We start from the raw sequence: 19,906 nt of genomic DNA on the forward strand, positions 1-19,906 counted from the left end.
ACCATGGTTGATAAGCTGTCCTGGGACCCAGAATAAAGTATCTGACAACTCGCTTTAATAATGTATAAGCAGTTCAGGAAAATGTGTAAATATGTTTTGAGAATGATGTGGTGGTAACCTAAGGAAGATTCTGACTTCTCACAGATTAAAGAGACATACTTGCACAAATATTGACATTATGAACAAGGATGCACTGACTATGGGAAGGCACCCTCATCCGACTGTATTGCCCAGTGACATTGGCTACCTTGGTTTGTGCGCCTGCCTGCCTCACATCATGAGATTAATTTACATTACATTTCTCAGAACAGATCCTTGCTGTTAACTAGCCATAATCATGTTATTATTTTCTTTCTCTTTTGGTGGTTGTGCTGGTTAGTCGTTTGTCCACTTGACAAAATCACCAAAGGACACAGAGAACACATACCATGCTCACTGCTCTCCAAAACAGGCACCAACAAACTACAATCCCGTTAGGTTTTTTAAATCAAGTTCTACCAGCACACAGCTGGCACATCTGTTTGCAGACTGTCTTTAGCCGTTTGCCTGCTACACCCAGAGTTAGCAGAGGCTATAGTGCCTCCAAAGCCTCAAGTACTGTTGTGCTTGGTATTTTAGAGTGCTTGTCAACCCCTGCTCTGCACCCCAGCCGGTACACGCCCGAGCCCCAGCCCCAGCAGCTGCACAGGACAGCCCTCGTGGCATTTAAATTGGCTAGGACGATTAAGAACCATAGGCGGCACATCGTAGAGGTGCACCCTGTAACTGCACCACGGAGGCAGGACTGCCATGAGTCTCAGGCCAGCCAGGGCTACGCAGTGTGCCAGGTAAGTGCAAGTTCCAGTGTGAGACCTCGCATCATAAAAGCAGAAGGAAGGGGGAACAGAGGAATGGCAGCTTTCTTATGGTACAGATCTGTCATCTCAGCACTCAGGGAACAGAGGCAGGAGGATGGAGTTTAAGGCAGCCTAGTTCTACAGCGGACTCAGCCTCCAAAAGCACACACACCATTTAAAAGTCAGTTTTAAGACTACGCACAGCTGTTAGCATGTCACAAAACAGGAGTTTTTGTCAGAGTACACTGCTGATTTTATGTCAACTTGACAAAGCCAGAGTCATTTTAGAGAGACCGTCAATTCAGAAAATGTCCCAAGCAGAGTGGCCCATGGGAGAACTTGAGGTGCACTTTCTTGACTGTTGATTAATGTGGGAGGGGCCCAGCCCACAAATGGCGGTGCCACCCCAGGACTAGTGCTCTAAGAAAGCAGACCAAGCAAGCAGCACCCTCCATGGCCGCTGCAGTAGCTCCTGCCTCCAGGTTCCTGCCCTGGTTGAGTTTCTGCCCCAGCTGCCTTTGATGGACTATGCTGTGAAACCAAGCTGACATAAACCCTCTGGGCATGGGAGTTTATCACAACATAAACCTGGACTAAGATGCAGGTGCTAACAATGTACTACTGGTTTTCACAGGAACACTAGCTTTCTACTTTGAGTTTCACAACTATGCTACATAATGCCTTCTAGACATTCTTTGTGTTCAGCAAAAATTAGTATATATACAGAGCATTTCCTACAGCCATAGGAAAATATCCTATCCCTTTAGTGGCACAAAATGCAACTTCTTGTTGAAACTGTTCATTGCTAGACCCAAAACAAGGCTTACTTTTTTTTTTTTATTATTCGATATAATTTTTTATTTACATTTCAAATGATTTCCCCTTTTCTAGCCCCCCACAAGGCTTACTTTTTTGCCGATCAAAATTTCTTGCAAACTGGATTTTGTCTGGGGTGACTTCAAATAGTTTCACAGAGCCATCTTCACAACCAACCTGTTTAGAGACGGTTAGAAACAGCTTGTGAGAGCAGGGAGGAGACCCGTACCATCAAGACATTGATAGCATACTCCTGGTCGACCAGAATTTCTGCACATGGCACAGATTAGAAGTAGGACTTTACACACACCTGCCAAAGACCCCATGGTCCAGATAAAAGGCCTTTAAACCCAGATGGAAACGTGTAGGATAGTATATAAATTAGTACGAGTGAGATAAAAAATTAAATCTCAGGACAGAAAGATGACTCTGTGGGAAAAGGCACGTGCGGCCAAGCCTGGCAACTTGAGCTTGATCCCAAAGACCCACTCGGTGGCGGGCTAGAGAAGCAACCTGTGCACCGTATCCTCCGACCATCATGACCACTCCAGCATATGTGCCTCAAAGCCCCATGCACAAATAACAAATGCTTTACACACATGGATGTTTGTGTGAGTGTACTAAATTTACAGAAGGACTTAACACCCTGAAGTTACTATTAATACGCAGAACACAGTAAAAAAAAAAAAAAAACTAAACTAAGCAAAACCAGTCTTTTAGTTCCAATGAAGTTTAGGAAATGCTGAAATGATGTAACTCTAACATTTCACAAATGGATAAAAAGGTCCTTGCTAATAGCATAAGGGAACGGTGACTGCAGTGCCCATGGAGGCCAGGAGAGAGTGTCAGATCCCTGGGAACTGGTGTTAGCCACCATGTGGGTACCAGGAACCAAACCCAGACCCTCTGGAAGGGCAGGAAGGCTTTTAACTGATGAGTCACCTCTCCAGCCCACTGCCAGGAACTTTTAAGCTTCAGTGCCAGTTCCAACCTTATGTTTTATGATTCCTGGCACCCACAGTTTCTATGTTAGTTACATAACACAAACATGGGTAAAGCCGTAGACTATCCTATTTTGAATTATCAATAGTTGCTTACTGACCAAAAGTTGAGAGCCACTGGGGCTGGCGGTCATACTCCAAATTGGTCCTCCAAAGGCATCCAGAGAGTACTTGATGTTCAGTGCCTGGAGGTCGTACTCGAGAATTTCTCCATTCAGTCCAGCACTGAAGAGCCGCTGTCCTTCTGCCCAACACAGGGCTTCAGTACCCCGAGACTCATGACCTGGGAAAAACTACAGAAGCATCCACTGTCATTTCTCAACCTGCCACGAACTCAAAACCACAGAGCAGAGTACCTTCCCAAGTTGCTATGAATTCTTCAGTCACTGGCACCCGAAAAGTATCTCCCCACAAATAATTAGTACTTTGGCCGGACGGTGGTGGCACACGCCTTTAATCCCAGCACTTGGGGAGGCAGAGGATTTCTGAGTTCGAGGCTAGCCTGGTCTACAGAGTGAGTTCCAGGATAGCCAGGGCTACACAAAAAACCCTGTCTCGAAAAACAAAACAAAAAAAATTAGAAGTTTGTCACTATCAAACATTTGTGTCCATTAGACACTTAACTCATTCAATTTCAAATATCAGTTACTTAAAATTATGTAAGTTATACATTTCTTTCTCTTTTAAGGTAAGACTAATTTGGCAGAAGCTCTTCAACTAATATTTAAGAATTAGGCTCTTCAAGACTGACTCGGCTAGGTGTGGTGGCTTATATAACTCTAATCCTAGTATACAGGAAGCAGAGGCCAGACACCTGAAGCCAGGGCGGGCTGTGGTGAGTCCCCATGCATACAAAAGTTGGGTTGGTGTCCAGCTGGATATGAAGCATCTAAAATTATTTTGTTGTTTTTTGAGACAGTTTCTGTTTCGAAACAGAGTAACAGCTCTGGCTGTCCTGTAACTTGCTCTGGCCTCAAACTCAGAAAGATCCACCACCTCTGCCTTCCCCGGGATTAAAGGCCAGTGCCACCACCACCTGGTTGAAGTATCTAATTTCCTAAAGACTACTGCAAACTTGGAGGTCTCTGTGCTCATGGCTAAGCACTCGGGGACCAGGAATGTTAGCACCCGGGGTTGATCCTTCAAGGGAAGGACCGTATAACCGGTTATCCTTCCGGGAGGCTGGGAGCTCACTAGCCTGGTGAGTCCTGTGCTATCTGAGTGGCCAGGCTCCCCCAGCACTGATCTTCTCACAGGCTCATAACTTCAGCCACCCATAGAACTTATCTCTATGAATTTTACAAAGCGTTTCAGTGTAGTCATGTCTGCTCTGTATTTTGCTTACTTTCTTCCTGAAGGAGATTTATGTATGCTTTGGTAAACTTGGGATAGTTATCGCCAGAATACATTTTCACCAAATTCTGCCGCGTGCTTAAATATGCCAAAGACAAACCATCTGGGGCTGGTTTGTTTCTTTCACGCAAATATTTTCGACTGTGTTACAACTGCCCACAGGATTCCAATACAGTAACGTGTTTTAGGTGTCCACAGTTTAGGAGCAAGGCTGCACAATGGTAGGTTTTTGTAAGCCAACTCTCTAGAAACAGACCTCCATCAAGACACGCATTACTGCAAATGTGCTAAACTCCAGTGCACATTTTACATCCACCGCAATCTTGTGTTATTTCACCTGGAAGGGGTGCTTAAAAAATAACTGGGTTCACTCCAGCATTCTGTTTGGGACTCAGGTCCCGTTTTTTTTCTTTTCTTTTGAGGCAGGGCCTCACACTATGTAGCCCTCACTGTCCTAGATAGAACTCTTTATGTAGACCAGGCTGGCCCAGAACTCATTAAAAAGCTTGCTTCTGTCTTCTTTTTTTTTCTTCTTCGAGACAGGGTTTCTCTGTGTAGCCCTGGCTGTCCTGGAACTCACTCTGTAGACCAGGCTGGCCTCAAACTCAGAAATCTGCCTGCCTCTGCCTCCCAAGTGCTGGGATTAAAGGCGTGCACCACCACTACCCGGCAGCTTCTTCTGGAATTAAAGGTGTGTACCACTACCCACACCTACCTGGCCACGGTCTCAGATTACTCGTACTTTCCGGGTATTCAATATTTTCATACATATCATGGCATTTTAATTTTATGTCTGCTTGACACAAACAGTATTTCCTATCTGAACCTGCAACACCAGGAGACAGGTGGGTAAAGTGGCCTGTCTGAAATGCCTAAGTCAACGGAATGACGGGAACACAGCTCTTTTTACGCCTCATTCCTAACTAACCTCTTTATTCTGACTAAGGTTTGTCTTGTTCTGAGAGTGATGCATGTGACTGAGGCCAGCACTCCTTAAGATTCTTATTACATTTATTTACTTAGTGTATATGCATGTTACGTATGTGCATATGAAGGTCAGAGGGCAACTGGCAGGAGGTGGTTTCTCCTCCTACCTCGTGGGCTACCAAGATTAAACTCAGGTCTTCAGGCTCGGACACAAGGCCTTTACTCACTGAGCCAGCTCGCTCGGCCTGAGGCTAGTAATTTAATAAACAGAAAAACAACAAAGACAGGGAGAAAACAGGAGACTGAATTACTTAGCTGCCAAAAATAGGAAGGGTAGGGAAGAAATAGAGGACTTACTCCCCAAACATTAACTCAGCAGTGGCTTTGTACTAGACATAGTGCCGGAAGACAAACTGATGTAGTCCCTGATCTTACAGAATTTCAAACTTAGCAGAGAAAAGAGGCTCTAGGCAAAAATACAAATTATGCAAGTAAAGTCACATTATGTAACAGGTGTACACACACCCCAAGCATGTTTGTCGTGTTTTTAGCAGTGACCAATTTGTTGTGGGAAAGGACTTGCAACTATCCTACACACAGTAAGTAGTTCTTCAGTGAGCCAGCGCTATACAAGATTCCTAAAGCTGGCCGTCAAGAGTACTTCTCCTAGCTTTATTGTACAGGGAGAATCTGTCTGTTATAGGCCTTTCTCCATGAATGCAAATGCTGTGACATTTGTCTCATCACCAGTTCCTGACACTCATTCTTGGAAACATTTACAGAATGCCTACGTCTCAGGTACCAGACTGCTGGGTACTGAGTACCTGTCCACCCATCACTTCTGTTCTGAACTGAGTTGCATGCTGCACCTGAAGAAAATTAGTAACCAGTGTTCTTGAGGAGAAAGTCTTTGGCGTTGGAGAGATGGCTCAACAGTTAGGAACACTTGTTCTTGTGAAGGGTTCCCAGAACCTAATGGTAGTTCATAACCACGTAAATCCAATTCTAGGGGATCGAATGCCCTCTCCTGACTACCATGGGCATTAGGCACAGCTAAAGTGTGCATACATGCACGTAGGCAAAATTCTGGCACACACAAAATGAATAATTCTTTATGTGTACCCAAAAGAGATATTTCATCTAATTAAAAGTCTCTTCTCTGTTCCCAAATAGACAAATAAGTCCACATTCTTGAAGACAGATGACCTTGGGAGTCTGCTTGCTGCCATGTTAGTAAAATTTTCTGATATTACAATGTTTGGAAACTTTCCTTTGTCAATGGAAGGCATAGCAAGAAATGCTGTTTTACCAGAAGCACAATAATATCACAATTCTTTTTTTTCTTTCTTGTAGCGGCGAAAAGCTCCAGCATACTTCAGACCTCAAATGGCATATAGTGACACACAATTCCTAGGCAGGATCTCTCTAAACAACTTTAGATAGATCAGACCCCTTGGCTGCTTTTACCCATCAAGGGATCTCAGATATGCTACAGAAGTTCTAAGCAAATCCACGGCAGGAAGAGTCATTTGATCTATCTGAAGATAAGGCATGTAAGTTGTAGAATTGAAGTTAAGAAGAAAATTAACATCATGAATACCACACCAGGCTCCCCAAAGACTTACTTTCTCCTGAAAATAGTTTGCTGACAAATTATAAATTTCCACCGTGCCATCTGTTCGTGATACAGCCAATCGGTTTGACTGGTTATTGTAAGCCACACATCGGATGCCTGATGGAACGTAATTAAAGAAACGTACTCGATGGACCTTAAATTCACCCATTCCTGGAGGGACAAAAAGAGTCGTTGTTAAGCATTAACCGGAGAATCTCCTTTTTTTTTTCTCCCCCCCCCCCCCAGACAGGGTTTCTCTGTGTAGCCCTGGCTATCCTGGAACTCACTTCAGTAGACCAGGCTGGCCTCGAACTCAGAAATCCGCCTGCCTCTGCCTCCCAAGTGCTGGGATTAAAGGCATGCGCCACCATGCCCGGTACCGGAGAATCTCCTTTGCATTCAGTTCACTATCATCACTGTTGGATGGGAGATTCCATGATCTCTCACTTAAGTGCATTTCTAATAATGCTGTTGAGACCCGGCAAGACTCTTCAGTCTCCAGAAACTCAACAGGGAGGCTTTGGCAACTTAACCCGCAAAGGCCAATTCCATTCCTCCATCTTTCTAACCTCTTGGAAGAGGAGAGTTTGAAAACCGGCATTTTGCCATTAACTTCTCTCCTCTACATTACTGAGTTTGCGACTCACAGACCCACTCTAAGACAGTGAGTGACAAGGGGTTGATGGGGGAGGGGAAACCCAGAGCACTGGTGGACAGCGACAGAACTTGGTGGTCTCTCCCAGCCTGCCTGATCTAGCAGCTATCTGACACACACCTACTGGGAATGCAACTTTTTCGCCCTTTACTCGTCTACCCTCAAGGGAGCCACAGGCAGAGCCGGCACGTTCTGAAGAGCGCGAGGTGTCTGTCCGCCAGCCCTGCTCTCTCCCATGTCCACGGAGTAGCTTCCACTCGGCCTCAGAACCGAGCATCACAAGGTCCGCGGGCCCCCGATCCCGGGTGAACTGCACCCCTTCCGAACCCACTGTTTCAGTTGCCCCCGCGGGTTCTCCCCGGACTCACCTACCGCCTGGTACTCGCAAGCCGGGACCTCGCCTCTCTCCGCCCCGGCCCCACGTGCGCGCGTGCGCACTCTACTGCTCCGTCCCGGAAGTACTAGGCGGCGCGAGGCCGGAAGTGCGCAGGCAATGCTCGCGGCGGCGGCGACGGCGGCGGGAGGTTCGGTTGTCGCCCGTTGGCCGCGCGGCGCCGCGCTCGGCGGCCGCCATTGCAGGTCAGGCCACGGGCGGGGGGCGCGGGAGGCCGCGGGGAACGAGGCCGGAGGCGGGGACCGGGGCGAGAGCGCGGAGGATGGGCCAGCTAGGCAGCCGGGGCCGGGCGGGGCGCGCGGCTCGGAGAGAAGAATGGCGAGCGGAGGGGCGGGGAGCGGGCGGGGGAGGGGCGCATGCTGGGCAAAGGAGCGTGAGGGCCGCGAGGGCCGAGGCTAGCCCGCCGCGAGCCAGGGAAGCTTGGGGACGGGGAGCTATGCAAGGACGGAAGAAAGGGAGCGAGGGAGCTGGGTGGAGTGGGAGAAGGGCGGAAAGGCTGGCGGAGCGCGGGCGGAGGACGGAGCAGGGGGCGGCGCGGGCCGGATCCACGAGGTATGTGCGGGAAAAGGGGCTCAGTCCCCGGTTGGGAGGCCTGCTGGAGTCGAGTGGACTTGGAACCCAGAAAGTAGCGGGAATGGCAGCAGGAGGCTCAAAAGGGGCTTGGGGCGGAATTGACAGAAATGTGAGGCTTGTTTCAGGGGACATTTATTTTAAATAATAGTAGTGGGGAGGAGGAAGCTGCTGGGAGACATCATTTGGAGGGTCCTTGCAAAGTGATCTCGGGTGCTTTGTCGAGGGGGGGGTGAATCCTAAAGTTGAGGAGGGTGGTGTCCAAGAGTAGCGGGTCTGGGAACGATTTTGGATAGTATTGAGTGGTAGAGGAAGGTAGTTTAAAGAGGAATCTTTGGGAGATGGGTGAGGGATATGAAGACGGCGGGGGCCGTGGAGAAAAGCAGTTTAAATAAGAGTGAGGTGGGGGATAGTTTCTTAGGGAGGTAGATAGAGGGTTAAACACCTTGATAAAACGGTTCTGAAAGTAGTTTGGGATAGTTTGAAAGGAGTTGGAGAAATGGGGAAGAGGGAGTTAGAAAGTCTGTTTAGTTGAAAGAATGGGGGTGGGGGGGTTTTCAAGGGTGGAGGAGATAGAAGAAATGGAAGAATCCAGCAAGGAGGGGGACCTCCCCACAACTGCCGCGCGGCCAGAAAGGGTTGGGAGGAGGCGGCTGTGATGGCAGAAAGAGGAGGAAAGGTTGAGATGGGGTGGCAGAGTAGCAGAAGATGGAGAAAACCGGAGTAACTCAAATCGACCGAAGCCATCTTTTCTACCCATTGTCTACAAGTAACAGTAATTGATTCACTCCAATGGAGGAATCCTGCCACGTGATGGGAACGTACCACGTGTATGCATAGTATCTAAACACGTTTTAAAAACATTCTTCACTAATGAAAAGTTCGGAAGCATTCAGTTCCATCTTCCCTCCACAGCCCCATTTTGGAGGGCAGCAAGTGTCTCATTTAAAGTAGTTTAGACTTAGTAACAACCCTATTAAGAGACAAGTTCTTAGAAAATTAGGGTCAAACATGCCCTTTAGTCACACAACCACCATGACACTGGTAATAAAAATGATTTGTATTCAGTCATATATAAAACTCACGAGGTTGTTTGCTAGAAAGGCACATGGAGAAATAGTTGTCATATTTAGAGAAATGACTTCCCAGAGTTTAAGCCCTGAAGCAATTCGGTAAGCCCTGACTAAAGCGTTTGGTTTGTTCTCCAGTTCTATAAAATTGACTTTGATGACCTACTGTTTTTATAGCCTATTTTGTCCGTATTGTAAATATTCACAGTAGTTGCCAGTGTGGTACTAGTGATATTCTACTTGACATATTCTAAGAAACATTTAACTCTTTTTACTTTGAAATGGTTAAGCCATTTTACCCGAATTTTTTAAAGAAAAAATTTATAGTTTTGAAGACTTAGAACATATTCTCTTTAAAACAGACAAAAATAAAAAGTACTGGTAGAGGCAGTGTCTGTCTTGTTCATTAGTTTAATCCCTAGCAGACCACACAAAATGTTTAGGTACATTATAATGGATTTTTTTTTCTTTCCTCTGAGAAAGGGTTTCTCTGTACATCCCTAACAGTCTTGGGACTCAAATCTGTAGATCAGACTAATAAAATGGACGTTTGTAAAACATGATTTAGTCTTAGAAGATTTTGTGTTATTACATTTAAATCATCGGGTCACAGTCCATTGTTTTTCTGTGTGTATGGTTAGGTACATATCACACCACATTTTATTTTGGGAAGTTACCATCTTGAGGGTCATTGATCAGGCTTTCCTCTAAGACATTAGCAATCCTTTAGTATGTAATGATTTAGAGAGCCGAGGATGAGAATTGGGTTTGGTCAGAGATTAAAGTGAACCCATGGCAAGAAAAAAGGTCTCAATCTTCATGGCTTCTTTTTCCTTAATGAGGGGCAAGGTTTAGGTATAATTTTGAAACTTGAAGGTGGCATTGAATTTCACTTTTAGAGCCTAAACATAGATAAGATAATAGCTTATTAGCTACTTTGATGTATCAGCTTGGATTGCTTTCATTGCAAGGGACAACAAGGCCACTTTGAGTTGTGAAGGGAAATGAGGCCAATTGCAAGGTAGATGGGTCTCAGAGAAGTTGAGGAGGGACTGTTGTGTGGACCACACAGTGGAATGCTTAAGGTCACTTCTAGCTTTACTACTTATTTGCTATGTGCTAATTGCTTAGCCTTCTGCTTTTCTAAGCCTGTTATCTGAAAGGGAGTGAGATAACCAGGCCTAACTTGAGCTGGTTGTCAGGATGGAATGAGATAACCCAGTAAACAGTCCAAAAGAGTATTGAGATGAAATCTTTTTGTATTGGTAACACTGTACTGCTTCCTAAACAAGGCAAATCTTAGACAATCCTAGCAACTGTGGTTGTCTTAGTGTTAGTGAGACTGAAGACTCAGAAATTGATGCCATACAAAGAATTTTCATTGTAATATTTTTGTTCTTTGTTACTACTAACAGAATTTGGCTTGTTAAACAGCATTCAAAATTCTTAAGAGAAGTGCTTCAGATACTGGGATATTTTCGTAGACTTAGCAGATGAGCATTCCAAAAACTGAGAAAACGGAGAAATCTTGAAATTTGATATTAACAGCCTAATAATATGTTTTAATTTTTTTCTATTTGGAAGCATATCATGTTTTCAGATAGGTGTTCTGCTTATACTAGACTTCGCCCCTTTTTTAGCCCTTTCACAAAGAGATAAGTACAGTTTAAGGCGATTCATCATGTCCACCTTTGTTGTTGGAGACAGGGTCTTACTGTGTAGCTGGGTAGGAACCCTGCCTCTGCTTGAAGAGCTGGGATTACAGATGCATAGCCCACACCTGACTTTTGAGACCTTTTGTATAAACTGTATGCTAACCGGTACACCTGGTTATACTCCTGTCACCTTTGTCGGTTGTGCTTCAAATCAGCACGTAAGCTAGCGCTATGGACAGTTGTCTAGTGATCTCAAGGAGCAAGAATAGGAGTAGTAGAATTTAGATGCTACAGGAAATCTCAAGCCCTGAAAATAGAATTTTAAAGTTTACTAAAGAGAACTTAAAAACACTCACTTGCCAGTATTTCATATATGTGTGTGCGTGTGTGTGTTGTGTGTGTGTGTGATATATGTGTATATCATATACACAAATCACATAAACATAATCATCTATACAGGTGTATCTAAGCTCTACTGACATACAGAGCTTACATTTCTTTTTATATACATGTAAGCAACCTAATTTGATTAGCATAAAACGAATTTTACAGGGTTGATGGGGTACAGTAACAGAATGGCCAGGCTGTAAGCCACAAGAGTACTGTTTTCCAGAGCAGTGCTAGATGTTTGCCAGTATTATTAGAAATAACTCAGGCAAGTCTTCCTGCATCTGTATATAAAGATATATGCTTACAGTTGAACCTGCATGGGTAGGTTTGCAAGTGCTACCCTGACTTAGAGGTCAGATGTGCTTTTCTTAGTTCATTGTGAATTCTTATTCTGATAGGAGTCTTGTCCAGGAAGCAGAAAATGCGCTGAGACAAGTTCAAAGCCATACTGTCTCTATTTCCTGTGGATAAAAAACACAACAAAATTGAAATTAGTTTTCAGAAAGTGTAGTACTTTGGTGTGTGTGTGGCATATATGCATGTGTGAGTATGGAGGCCAGTAGGTATCAGCTCTTATCTTCTGCCTTGAGACAGTGTCTCGGTTCCACTGCACACATTCAGGCTTTCAAGGGTTTGCCTTTGTCTGCCCTCTGTCTCAAGGCCAATGCAGCTGCAGATGCTAATGCTGTGTTTAGTGTCATCATGGGCACCAGGGATTTGAATTCTGGTGCTCATACTTGCATGGCTGAACCATCTCCCTGGGTCCAGGAAGTAGGTTTTCATCATCATCTTTGTGCTTAGAACGTGGTGTTCACAGATGTGAACTCTCTTGCCTTTTTAGACCACATTGTGTTTGCAGCTCACACTCATCATCATAAACTGTATCAGTTGACCAAAGCTTATTTGAAAGAACTTGGTCTGTGCAGCATTGGCCTTTTACAGTCTGTATTACATACTTTATGAATTATAATCAACGCTAGACTATCAAATGCTGAATTGCTTACTTCCCAATTGAAAACCTGAGCTGTTGTCAGCAGGAGTCCTGTATGACGTATGTTTAGTCATGACTAGTGAGTCATCATGGAGGTCAGCCCCTAGTCGGTCAGCACTCCACTTTACAAGCTGAAACCTGCACTTCAGCCTTTTGAATTGGGATTGTTTCACTTTGGAAGTGCTCTGGAAGCAGGGCTCAGTGCCACATGCCTTCAGTCCAGTCAGTAGTCAGGAGATTAAAACAGAAAGATTGGAAGTTCAAAGATGGATCTTGTCTTAAATACTTAGGTTAAGTTCTGGAAATGGTCTCGTTATAAGCACAAAGGTCTTTGCCTTTGAAGCTGGTGTGTTGCCTTTTCTTGGTGGGGCTACAACCTCTTTGGGTCCAGAGATTCACTTATTCACGGCTCTAGTCTTGATGCCCTGTGCTGCTGTAAACAGTGCGTACACATGTCACTGGCTGCTAGGACCTGGTTCTGTCCTTAAGAAGGGAAAATTAAGTAGTGACTTTTAAGTAACTGGATGGGCCAGTTTCCTGCCTTGGCTCTTTGTACTCTAGTTGAGTGTGTACCACAAGAATACATGATTTTTAATTGTATATGACCCAGTAGTCTTGACTGCAAAATAGGAATGAATGGTTATTATCAGAGTTGCCAGGTTGACTGAGATACCATGTACATATTGTGCATGACATGTAGTCCATAGTAAACATTTAAAATTTGTTAGCTGCTGACCAGTGTGTCTGGTGCCCTGGAAAGCGGTTCTGCCATGATTTAAGCCTACTGGAGGTCCAAAGTGATGAGGACCAGCAAAGAACCTGGCCAGTGACTTGCCGGCTGTAGCCCTAGCTCTCTAGAATCTGAGGTTAAGAACATGCTATACCAAGCCCCAGGCCAGCCTTGGTTGTGTTGCAAGACCTTGCCTTAAACAGAAAAAAGAAATCCTGATTAATATTTTGTCTGAGTTTGAGTACAATTATAAAACTTGTTGACTTTTTGTACCATGGCTGGCAACACTATATATTGTCTCATTCGAAAGACAACCAAAAGCCTGGCAGTGGTGGTGTACGCCTTTAATCCCAGCACTTGGGAGACAGAGGCAGGTGGATTTTTGTTTGAGGCCAGCGTGGTCTACAGAGTAAGTTCCAGGACATCCAGGGCTATACAGAGAAACCCTGTGTCGAAAAAAACAAACAAAAAACCCAAAAAAAGACAACCAAAAACTGTATAGTTTTTGTTCCCTAATCTAGTCTCCCTTAATGGCAGATAGGAGGGCAAATGAAGCAAGTTAGTGGCAAGCTTGTAGGGTGCTCCAGATTGCCACCTGGTGGCGCTGTTGTATAATGTAAAGCTATGGGAACACCCTCCCCCCCCCCCCCCCCCCATCTAAGTGAAAGGTACACTGTAGCTGAGTTACATTAGAAATCAGTTTACTACGAGGCATGTGGCACAAGCCTTTAAGCCCAGGACTAGGGAGGCAGAGGCAGATGGATCTCTGTAATAAGTTCAAGGCTAGTCTGGTCTACACAGTTCCAGGATCACCAGTTACATAGTGAAACCCTGTCTCAAAAAAAAAGAAAAAAAATTGCCTTACCATTTGTTGTAATACACCTGAGTGGATCACCAGTCCAATGATTGTCATTAACAGCTATAATCTGTATGTTCAGAAACAGCAAGAGAGCCTGCCCTTTTGACATTGCTAGAGCAATAGAGTAACATGTTTAAAAGCATTTAGAATCCTAAGTTTCTGCCACATATTGGGCTGGGAGTGTAAAACTCAGTTGGCAGAAAGCTGGCCTAGCATTTGCGAAGCCCTGGCAGGAGAATCAGAAGTTCAAGGTCAGCATCAGCTACATAAAGAGTTCAAGGATAGCCTGCTGTAGGGATCCTGTCTCAAGGGGAGAAGTGCCTATCACACAACTGAGTGATACATACTAGCTATAATTATAGCTGTCCTAAAAGGGTTTGTCTTCTTCTTTTCTCTAGTTTTTCAGTTGCTTTTTAAAGAAGGAAGGCTCATGGTGCAGATTGTCATCTCCAGGTGAGTGCACTTTAAGATTTACTTAGCTTGAATGTTAGGGCTATACGGATTACACTCTCCTGGAGGAGTCAGGGTCCTCAGGTACAGCTTATATACAGTCTTGCATTAAGATCTATATTTCAGTTCCCGGTACTGCCCAGTTTCCCAAGAACTTATATTCAACAGAGTTCCTTTGGGCTTCTAATGGTGGCGTAGGTGCAGGTGTAGGACACTACTCATCCTTCACCACTCAAAAATATTGTAACCGCCAGCCCTTTGCTTGCAGTACGGGGGCTGAAGGCCTGGCAGAATGGGTGCTGATGGAGCTCCAGGGGGAGATCGAGGCTCGCTACAGCACCGGATTAGCTGGAAACCTCCTGGGGGACCTCCATTACACCACTGAGGTGAGGGGTCTTTTCTTTCCCTGCCTTATATAAGCCTCAGTAAAGCAAGCTCCACTAGGGTGGTGCTCCCAGGACTCAGCGTGAGGACTGTCCTCAGGTTTGTTACTCCAGATTTAGCCAGTCTGTAGAGCTCTCTGCTTGCCGTCCCCCACCTTCTGGAATAGCAGAGAAATGGACCCTTTGGGAATCTGCAAAAGTCCTAAAAGTAGAAATGCTCTTTACATGGGACTAAAAAGAATGAAAAGGGCACAAGGGTGGATTGCCAATGTGGCTTTTTAACAGTGACAGAGCCAGACCAGGGATTGGAGGTGCCGGCATTGCTGCCAAGAGCAGCTTTAAAAGGCACCTGAAAAGAATGGCCTTGCCCTCAACCTCAGGCATCTCCTTCTGTTCTGCCAAAGGGAATCCCTGTGCTGATCGTGGGGCATCATATCCTGTATGGGAAAGTCATCCACCTGGAGAAACCTTTTGCAGTCCTTGTCAAACACACTCCTGGGAAGCAGGACTGTGATGAGCTTGGTCGAGAGACTGGCACCCAGTACATGGTGACAGCACTCATCAAAAACAAGATCCTTTTCAAAACTCGCCCCAAGCCTATTATCACCAACGTCCCCAAGAAAGTATGAAAGAACCCCGGATTTTCCCTAGAGAGCGGCCAACTCCTTGGACTCGTGCTCCATTGCCACCTCGAGGACGGCTGGACGGAGGGCCTGTCATGACCGCAGGCCACCCAGTGGGTGTGAACTCAGATTCTTTCCTTATGGCAGCAGGCTCTCTTGGTGGACACCTGGCTCCATTTCCAAGGAATCCAGCTCCTTTTCCAAATCCATCAGGCTCGTTGGCATCAAACCCAGCACATTTTCCTGCTGGTGCTCGTGACCCAAGCATGACTTCTTTTCCAAGAGGGATGAATCCCACTGGCACAGGTGCAGTTTCTTTCCCAAGGCCAGGAGGCCTTTTGGGACCAGGACCAGGTTTAAACCCTAGAACAGGGGCTCTTCCAGGCCCAGGGCCTATGTCTAACCCCAGATTAGGAGGGCTTCCTGGACCTGGTCCTATGGCCAACCCAAGGGCAGGCGGGCTCCTGGGAGCAAGTCCTGACCCTAGAAGTGGTGGCCCCATGGGCCCTGGATGTGGACCCAACATGAGGGCTGGTCCTCCTAATCCTAGGCCAGTTGGCCTGGGTCATGGACCAAGTCCAAATCTGAGATCAAGCTTTTTGGGTACAAACCCGACCCCTAGGTCAGGTATGTTTCCAGGCCCAGGCCTGGGGCCCAACCCAAGAGCTGGTGGCTTAGGACCAGGCCTGGGGCCCAACCCAAGAGCTGGCGGCCTAGGCCCAGGCCCAAATCTGGACAACAGAGCAGGTGGCCTCTTGGGTACTGGATCTGGTCTTAACTTAAGAATGGCTGGACCTCAAGGCTTAGATCTTGCCCCCATTCTAAGGGCAGCAGGTCTTTTAGGGACAAATTCAGTTTCTTTTTCACAGGCCTCTGGTAACATGGGCACAAACCCACCCACCATGACAAGAGTACCTGGCCCCATAGGCCCAAACACAGGTCCAGGCTCTCGAGGACTTGGCCTTCCAGGGCCAAATCCCTCTCCCATGTCAAGGGCTCCTGGCCCCATGGGTCCTAATTCAGCTCATTTCTCAAGACCAGGTGGCCCCATGGGGGTAAATGCTGGAGCCTTTCCAAGGGGAACAGGATCAGGACTGAACCCAAATGCCTTCTCTCAGTCTGGCACATTGGCCTCAAATCCAGGTACCTTTCAGAGGTCTGCTGGCCTCCAGGGCTCCAATCAAGCAGTTTTCCCAAGAGCCTCTGGGCCACTAGGCCCCAACCCAGCTAACTTTCCAAGGGCCACTGGCCTGCAGGGTCCAAGTCCAGCTGCCTTCCCAAGATCTGGTGGTCCATTAGGCCCTGGTCAAGTTGCTTTCCCCAGGTCAGCTGCTGGGCACCTGGGCTCTTCTCCAGCAGGCCCTGTGGGTCTCAACCCAGCTCCTTTTGCAAGACCAACGGGGACCCTGGGCCTTAATCCAGCTTCCTTTCCAAGGATGAATGGCCCTGTAGGCAAGACTCTGGTCCCATTTCCTAGGGTGGGCAGCCTCCCTGGCTCACACCCAGCTGCTTTCCCCAGACCAGGGGGGCCAATGGCTGCAATGTACCCAAATGGAATGTTGCCCCCTTAAACGTCATTTTTCTTTCAGGGCCACTTTGTTATTTACACACTGTCTCTTAGATAAAAGAGTAGATATGGAACTACAGTCTGAAGAACATAGCTGGGGCTCAAGTTCAAATGAGCCTTCTTTTTCCTCTGCTTTTTTTTCTTGACTGAAGGCAAAATGTTATTGGTGAGACACGGACTGTGGCAGATAGAGATGATCTCGGCTTCAAGAAAAAGGATCTCTGGCCTTCCGGAAGCCTCTGTGCTTTTGTCCCACAGCTCTCTGCCCCTTGTTTCTTACTAGTTTCTTGAACTGTTTTCCTGGACTTTTCCTCAGGGATACATTGGCCTGCAGGTCCTAATTCCCCACTCACCACTAGAGAATCGGCTCACTCACTGTCTAGTGTTGCTGCGTTGGTGAGCGGACGGACCGGGCTTCAGTAACTCTGACCTTGGCACCCTGGACCTAGTCATGTTCTACTGCCAGCCCTTTCCCTGGGGGTTTCAACACAGAATGGGAGGTGGACACCCACGTCACAGACCCACATTTCTGCTTGACTGGGCCTGCAGCTCCTTCCTTCTGGGACTTAGAGGTGGCCAGATTTAAGGTTCCTCCGATCATCCAGCTCCCTCCTCACTGGTACTCCCAATCAAAGAACCTCAAAACTTAAACTGATATGGATGGGAATTGGGGAATTCGGGTGGGGGTGGAGGGGTGAAAGGGAAAATCACTGTGCTTTGTTCAGCCTGATGTGAAGGATGGTTGGTGTTTTTCCTCCATTGTATCTTTTCTTACTGTTTCTTTAATAAATGGGGTGAGAGGGCTGCTGCTGTCACTCTGTTTTGTTCTCTGTTGCACAGCAGGTAAGTCTGCTTTCTGCTTGTCCTTAAATTACAACAACCCTGTATTACCTGCAATCCAACATGCTTGCATTTGAGGGAACACGCTTTGGTTAGCCTTCGCTCACTCTTCCAATTCTGTTTTGTAGAATAATTTGAGGAGTGTGAGATTCTGACTTCTATAATAGAAAACAAGCCCTCCTGCATGTGTAGCATCAGGTGACCTAATGGTTTAATTTTCCAAAGTGAGGCAACTATCACAACTTGGCCTATTTGTGATAGTTTTTAAGTCCACATTTAAAACGTTTGAGTGGTGTATGTGCACTCACTGCTGACAGCACATGTGGGAGTCGACACTTGGGTGGGATGGTGGTGGTCGCCTTATACTGTGTGGATCTCAAGGACCGAACTCCAGGTATCAGGCTTGGGAGTAAGGACCTTTTCCTCCTCGCCATCTTTCTGGCCTCTTTCTTGTTCTACTTTTGAATTTCACTGATTCCAATTCTACCACTAATCCTTTTAAAACTAAAGAGCTAGGTTTGTTAAGTACAAGTGGGCATAGTTCAGTGATTGCAGTTGTATCTTAGATTTGAACTGTACCTCCAGTGCTCTGTGTTGAAGACTGGTCCCCAGCACAGCGCTGATAGAGGTTGGAGGTGGTTCTTGAACATGAGGGGAGAAACAGTTCTTGGTAGAGTCTTGCTTTAAGAGGCTAATGGGGAGGTGGTCAAAGCACAGCTGAGGAGAGTTGTCACTGTGGCATGGCCTTGGAAGTATATTTTGCCCCCGGACTCCTCTAAGCCCTCGCTTCCCAGGTGAGGCTTTGCTGGAGCACAAGCTCCATTCTGTGGTGCTCTGCCTCACATGTGCCCAGAAACGGGGTCAGTTGATGGGAGACCACAGATGTGAGCCATGATGAACTTCCTCTCCGTAAAGTTTCCTTTGGTTCTTTGTCATAGCAATGGACACGCCAGAGTTATGTAATAATTTTTATTTTGATAAGTGAAATAAAAAAATTCTTGACCTGAAAAACAAAAATGCCAGTCTCCAAGGCAACGGAAACAACGGGGCCAGCAGCAGCTGCTCACGGTTGCCAGCAGCGTGGTAGCGGCTGCCTTGTCACCCAAACTGTCTGCATTTTGTGTCTTCAGGGCTTGGTGGTAGGCCGGGGGGCCAACTTAGTTCTAGGGAGTCTTCAAGCTGCCACAGCAACATTAGGAGTACAAAAAGCAGCACCAGAATGGCACCTACAGTAGACAACAGGTGGGCTGTGGGGGGATGAAATTCAGGTCTCTAATGACACTCACTGCACAGTATTCTGGGCAGCTACAAAGTATGGTGACCACTGGGGCCATTGGCTCAGGAGATGTTCTTTGAAACAGTCAGTTCCAGCCAGATTGAGGTTGAAACTCTTGAAAGTCGCTGTTATGAAAGAGGGGCTTGTAATATCTAACATCAACCCCCATGGCCCTTCAAGAAGAGCCACAAGGAAGGTACTCCTGAGCCAGAAGTTTGGGGAGGATGACCCGGCCCTGGGAACACTGCTGCTGGGATTGTGAGGAGCTATAGAAGGTCTTGACAGAGAAGAGGACTAAGCTATTGGAGGAGATAGACCCAAAAGGTAGGCATCAGCACACTGATGTACTGAGACCCGCAGGGACTCACTGAGAAGTATGTCATTAATTCCAAGGAGAGCTTGACCTTTATCTTGAAGGACAAAAGGAATATTGCAAGAAGAAGAGACTGCTGCTGGTGAATGTGAAGATGCTGCATAAAAAGCTGGCCAAGAGCCTGGCAGTGGTGGCGCACACCTGTAATTCCAGCACTTGGGAGGCAGAGACAGGCGAATTTCTGAGTTCGAGGCCAGCCTGGCCTACAGAGTGAGTTCCAGGACAGCCAGGGCTACACAGAGAAACCCTGTCTCAAAAAAAAAAAAAAAAAAAGGCTGGCCAAGAAGAATGGAACTATGACCTATGCCTTATGCAGGCAGTCTTGGCACAGCAAAAGCTTTGCTATTTGTTAGCTAAATAGATGGGGAACTGGAGAGGCACCGGCTAGACACCTTCCATATGAACCAGGGTGACCACCAACGGCCTCATGGATGAGAGTTGGCAGAGAGCTGTGTCACCCTGCAACTACAAGTTCAGCAGGGCCTCAGCTCATCTCTAAGTATCTTACACTCGAGGTGGTGGTGCTAGATGA

The 19,906-nt window shown here is 46.5% G+C and overlaps 3 protein-coding genes across 5 annotated transcripts in view; 2 read left to right on the forward strand and 1 right to left on the reverse strand.

The window, feature by feature from the left end:
* Window positions 1-7,678, reverse strand: part of Utp4 (UTP4 small subunit processome component) — a 28,805-nt gene extending 21,127 nt beyond the window's left edge. Inside the window, exons 1-4 of one of the 3 annotated variants that reach the window (XM_052166551.1) lie at window positions 7,572-7,678; window positions 6,559-6,719; window positions 2,755-2,946; window positions 1,745-1,829 (exon numbers count right to left, since the gene is read on the reverse strand). In XM_052166551.1, coding sequence (XP_052022511.1) covers window positions 1,745-1,829; window positions 2,755-2,946; window positions 6,559-6,717 — 436 coding nt within the window. In that variant the 5' untranslated portion in view covers window positions 6,718-6,719; window positions 7,572-7,678. Of the gene's footprint in view, window positions 1-1,744; window positions 1,830-2,754; window positions 2,947-6,558; window positions 6,720-7,323; window positions 7,535-7,571 lie in introns of those variants that run through there. The other 2 variants (XM_052166552.1, XM_052166549.1) reach the window with 2 other exon arrangements.
* Window positions 7,665-15,324, forward strand: Chtf8 (chromosome transmission fidelity factor 8). The gene is made up of 4 exons (XM_052166554.1): window positions 7,665-7,782; window positions 14,261-14,315; window positions 14,581-14,698; window positions 15,100-15,324. Exons 2-4 carry the CDS (start codon window positions 14,293-14,295, stop codon window positions 15,322-15,324), a joined length of 366 nt encoding a protein of 121 aa, XP_052022514.1. The 5' UTR covers window positions 7,665-7,782; window positions 14,261-14,292.
* Derpc (DERPC proline and glycine rich nuclear protein) lies at window positions 15,321-17,700 on the forward strand. The gene has a single exon (XM_052166553.1). It carries the CDS (start codon window positions 15,321-15,323, stop codon window positions 16,887-16,889), a length of 1,569 nt encoding a protein of 522 aa, XP_052022513.1. The 3' UTR covers window positions 16,890-17,700.
* The last annotated feature ends 2,206 nt before the right edge of the window (window positions 17,701-19,906 follow it).

Source organism: Apodemus sylvaticus, chromosome 21, assembly GCF_947179515.1.
Source record: "Apodemus sylvaticus chromosome 21, mApoSyl1.1, whole genome shotgun sequence".
NCBI lineage: Eukaryota > Metazoa > Chordata > Mammalia > Rodentia > Muridae > Apodemus > Apodemus sylvaticus.

Excerpts from the sequence above, each read along its gene's own strand:
- Chtf8 (XM_052166554.1), top strand. The coding sequence starts at position 14,293 with ATGGTGCAGATTGTCATCTCCAG. Across the intron at positions 14,316-14,580 it reads GTGCAGATTGTCATCTCCAG|TACGGGGGCTGAAGGCCTGG; the intron begins GTGAGTGCACTT and ends CTTTGCTTGCAG. Across the intron at positions 14,699-15,099 it reads ACCTCCATTACACCACTGAG|GGAATCCCTGTGCTGATCGT; the intron begins GTGAGGGGTCTT and ends GTTCTGCCAAAG.
- Derpc (XM_052166553.1), top strand. The coding sequence starts at position 15,321 with ATGAAAGAACCCCGGATTTTCCCTAGAGAGCGGCCAACTCCTTGGACT.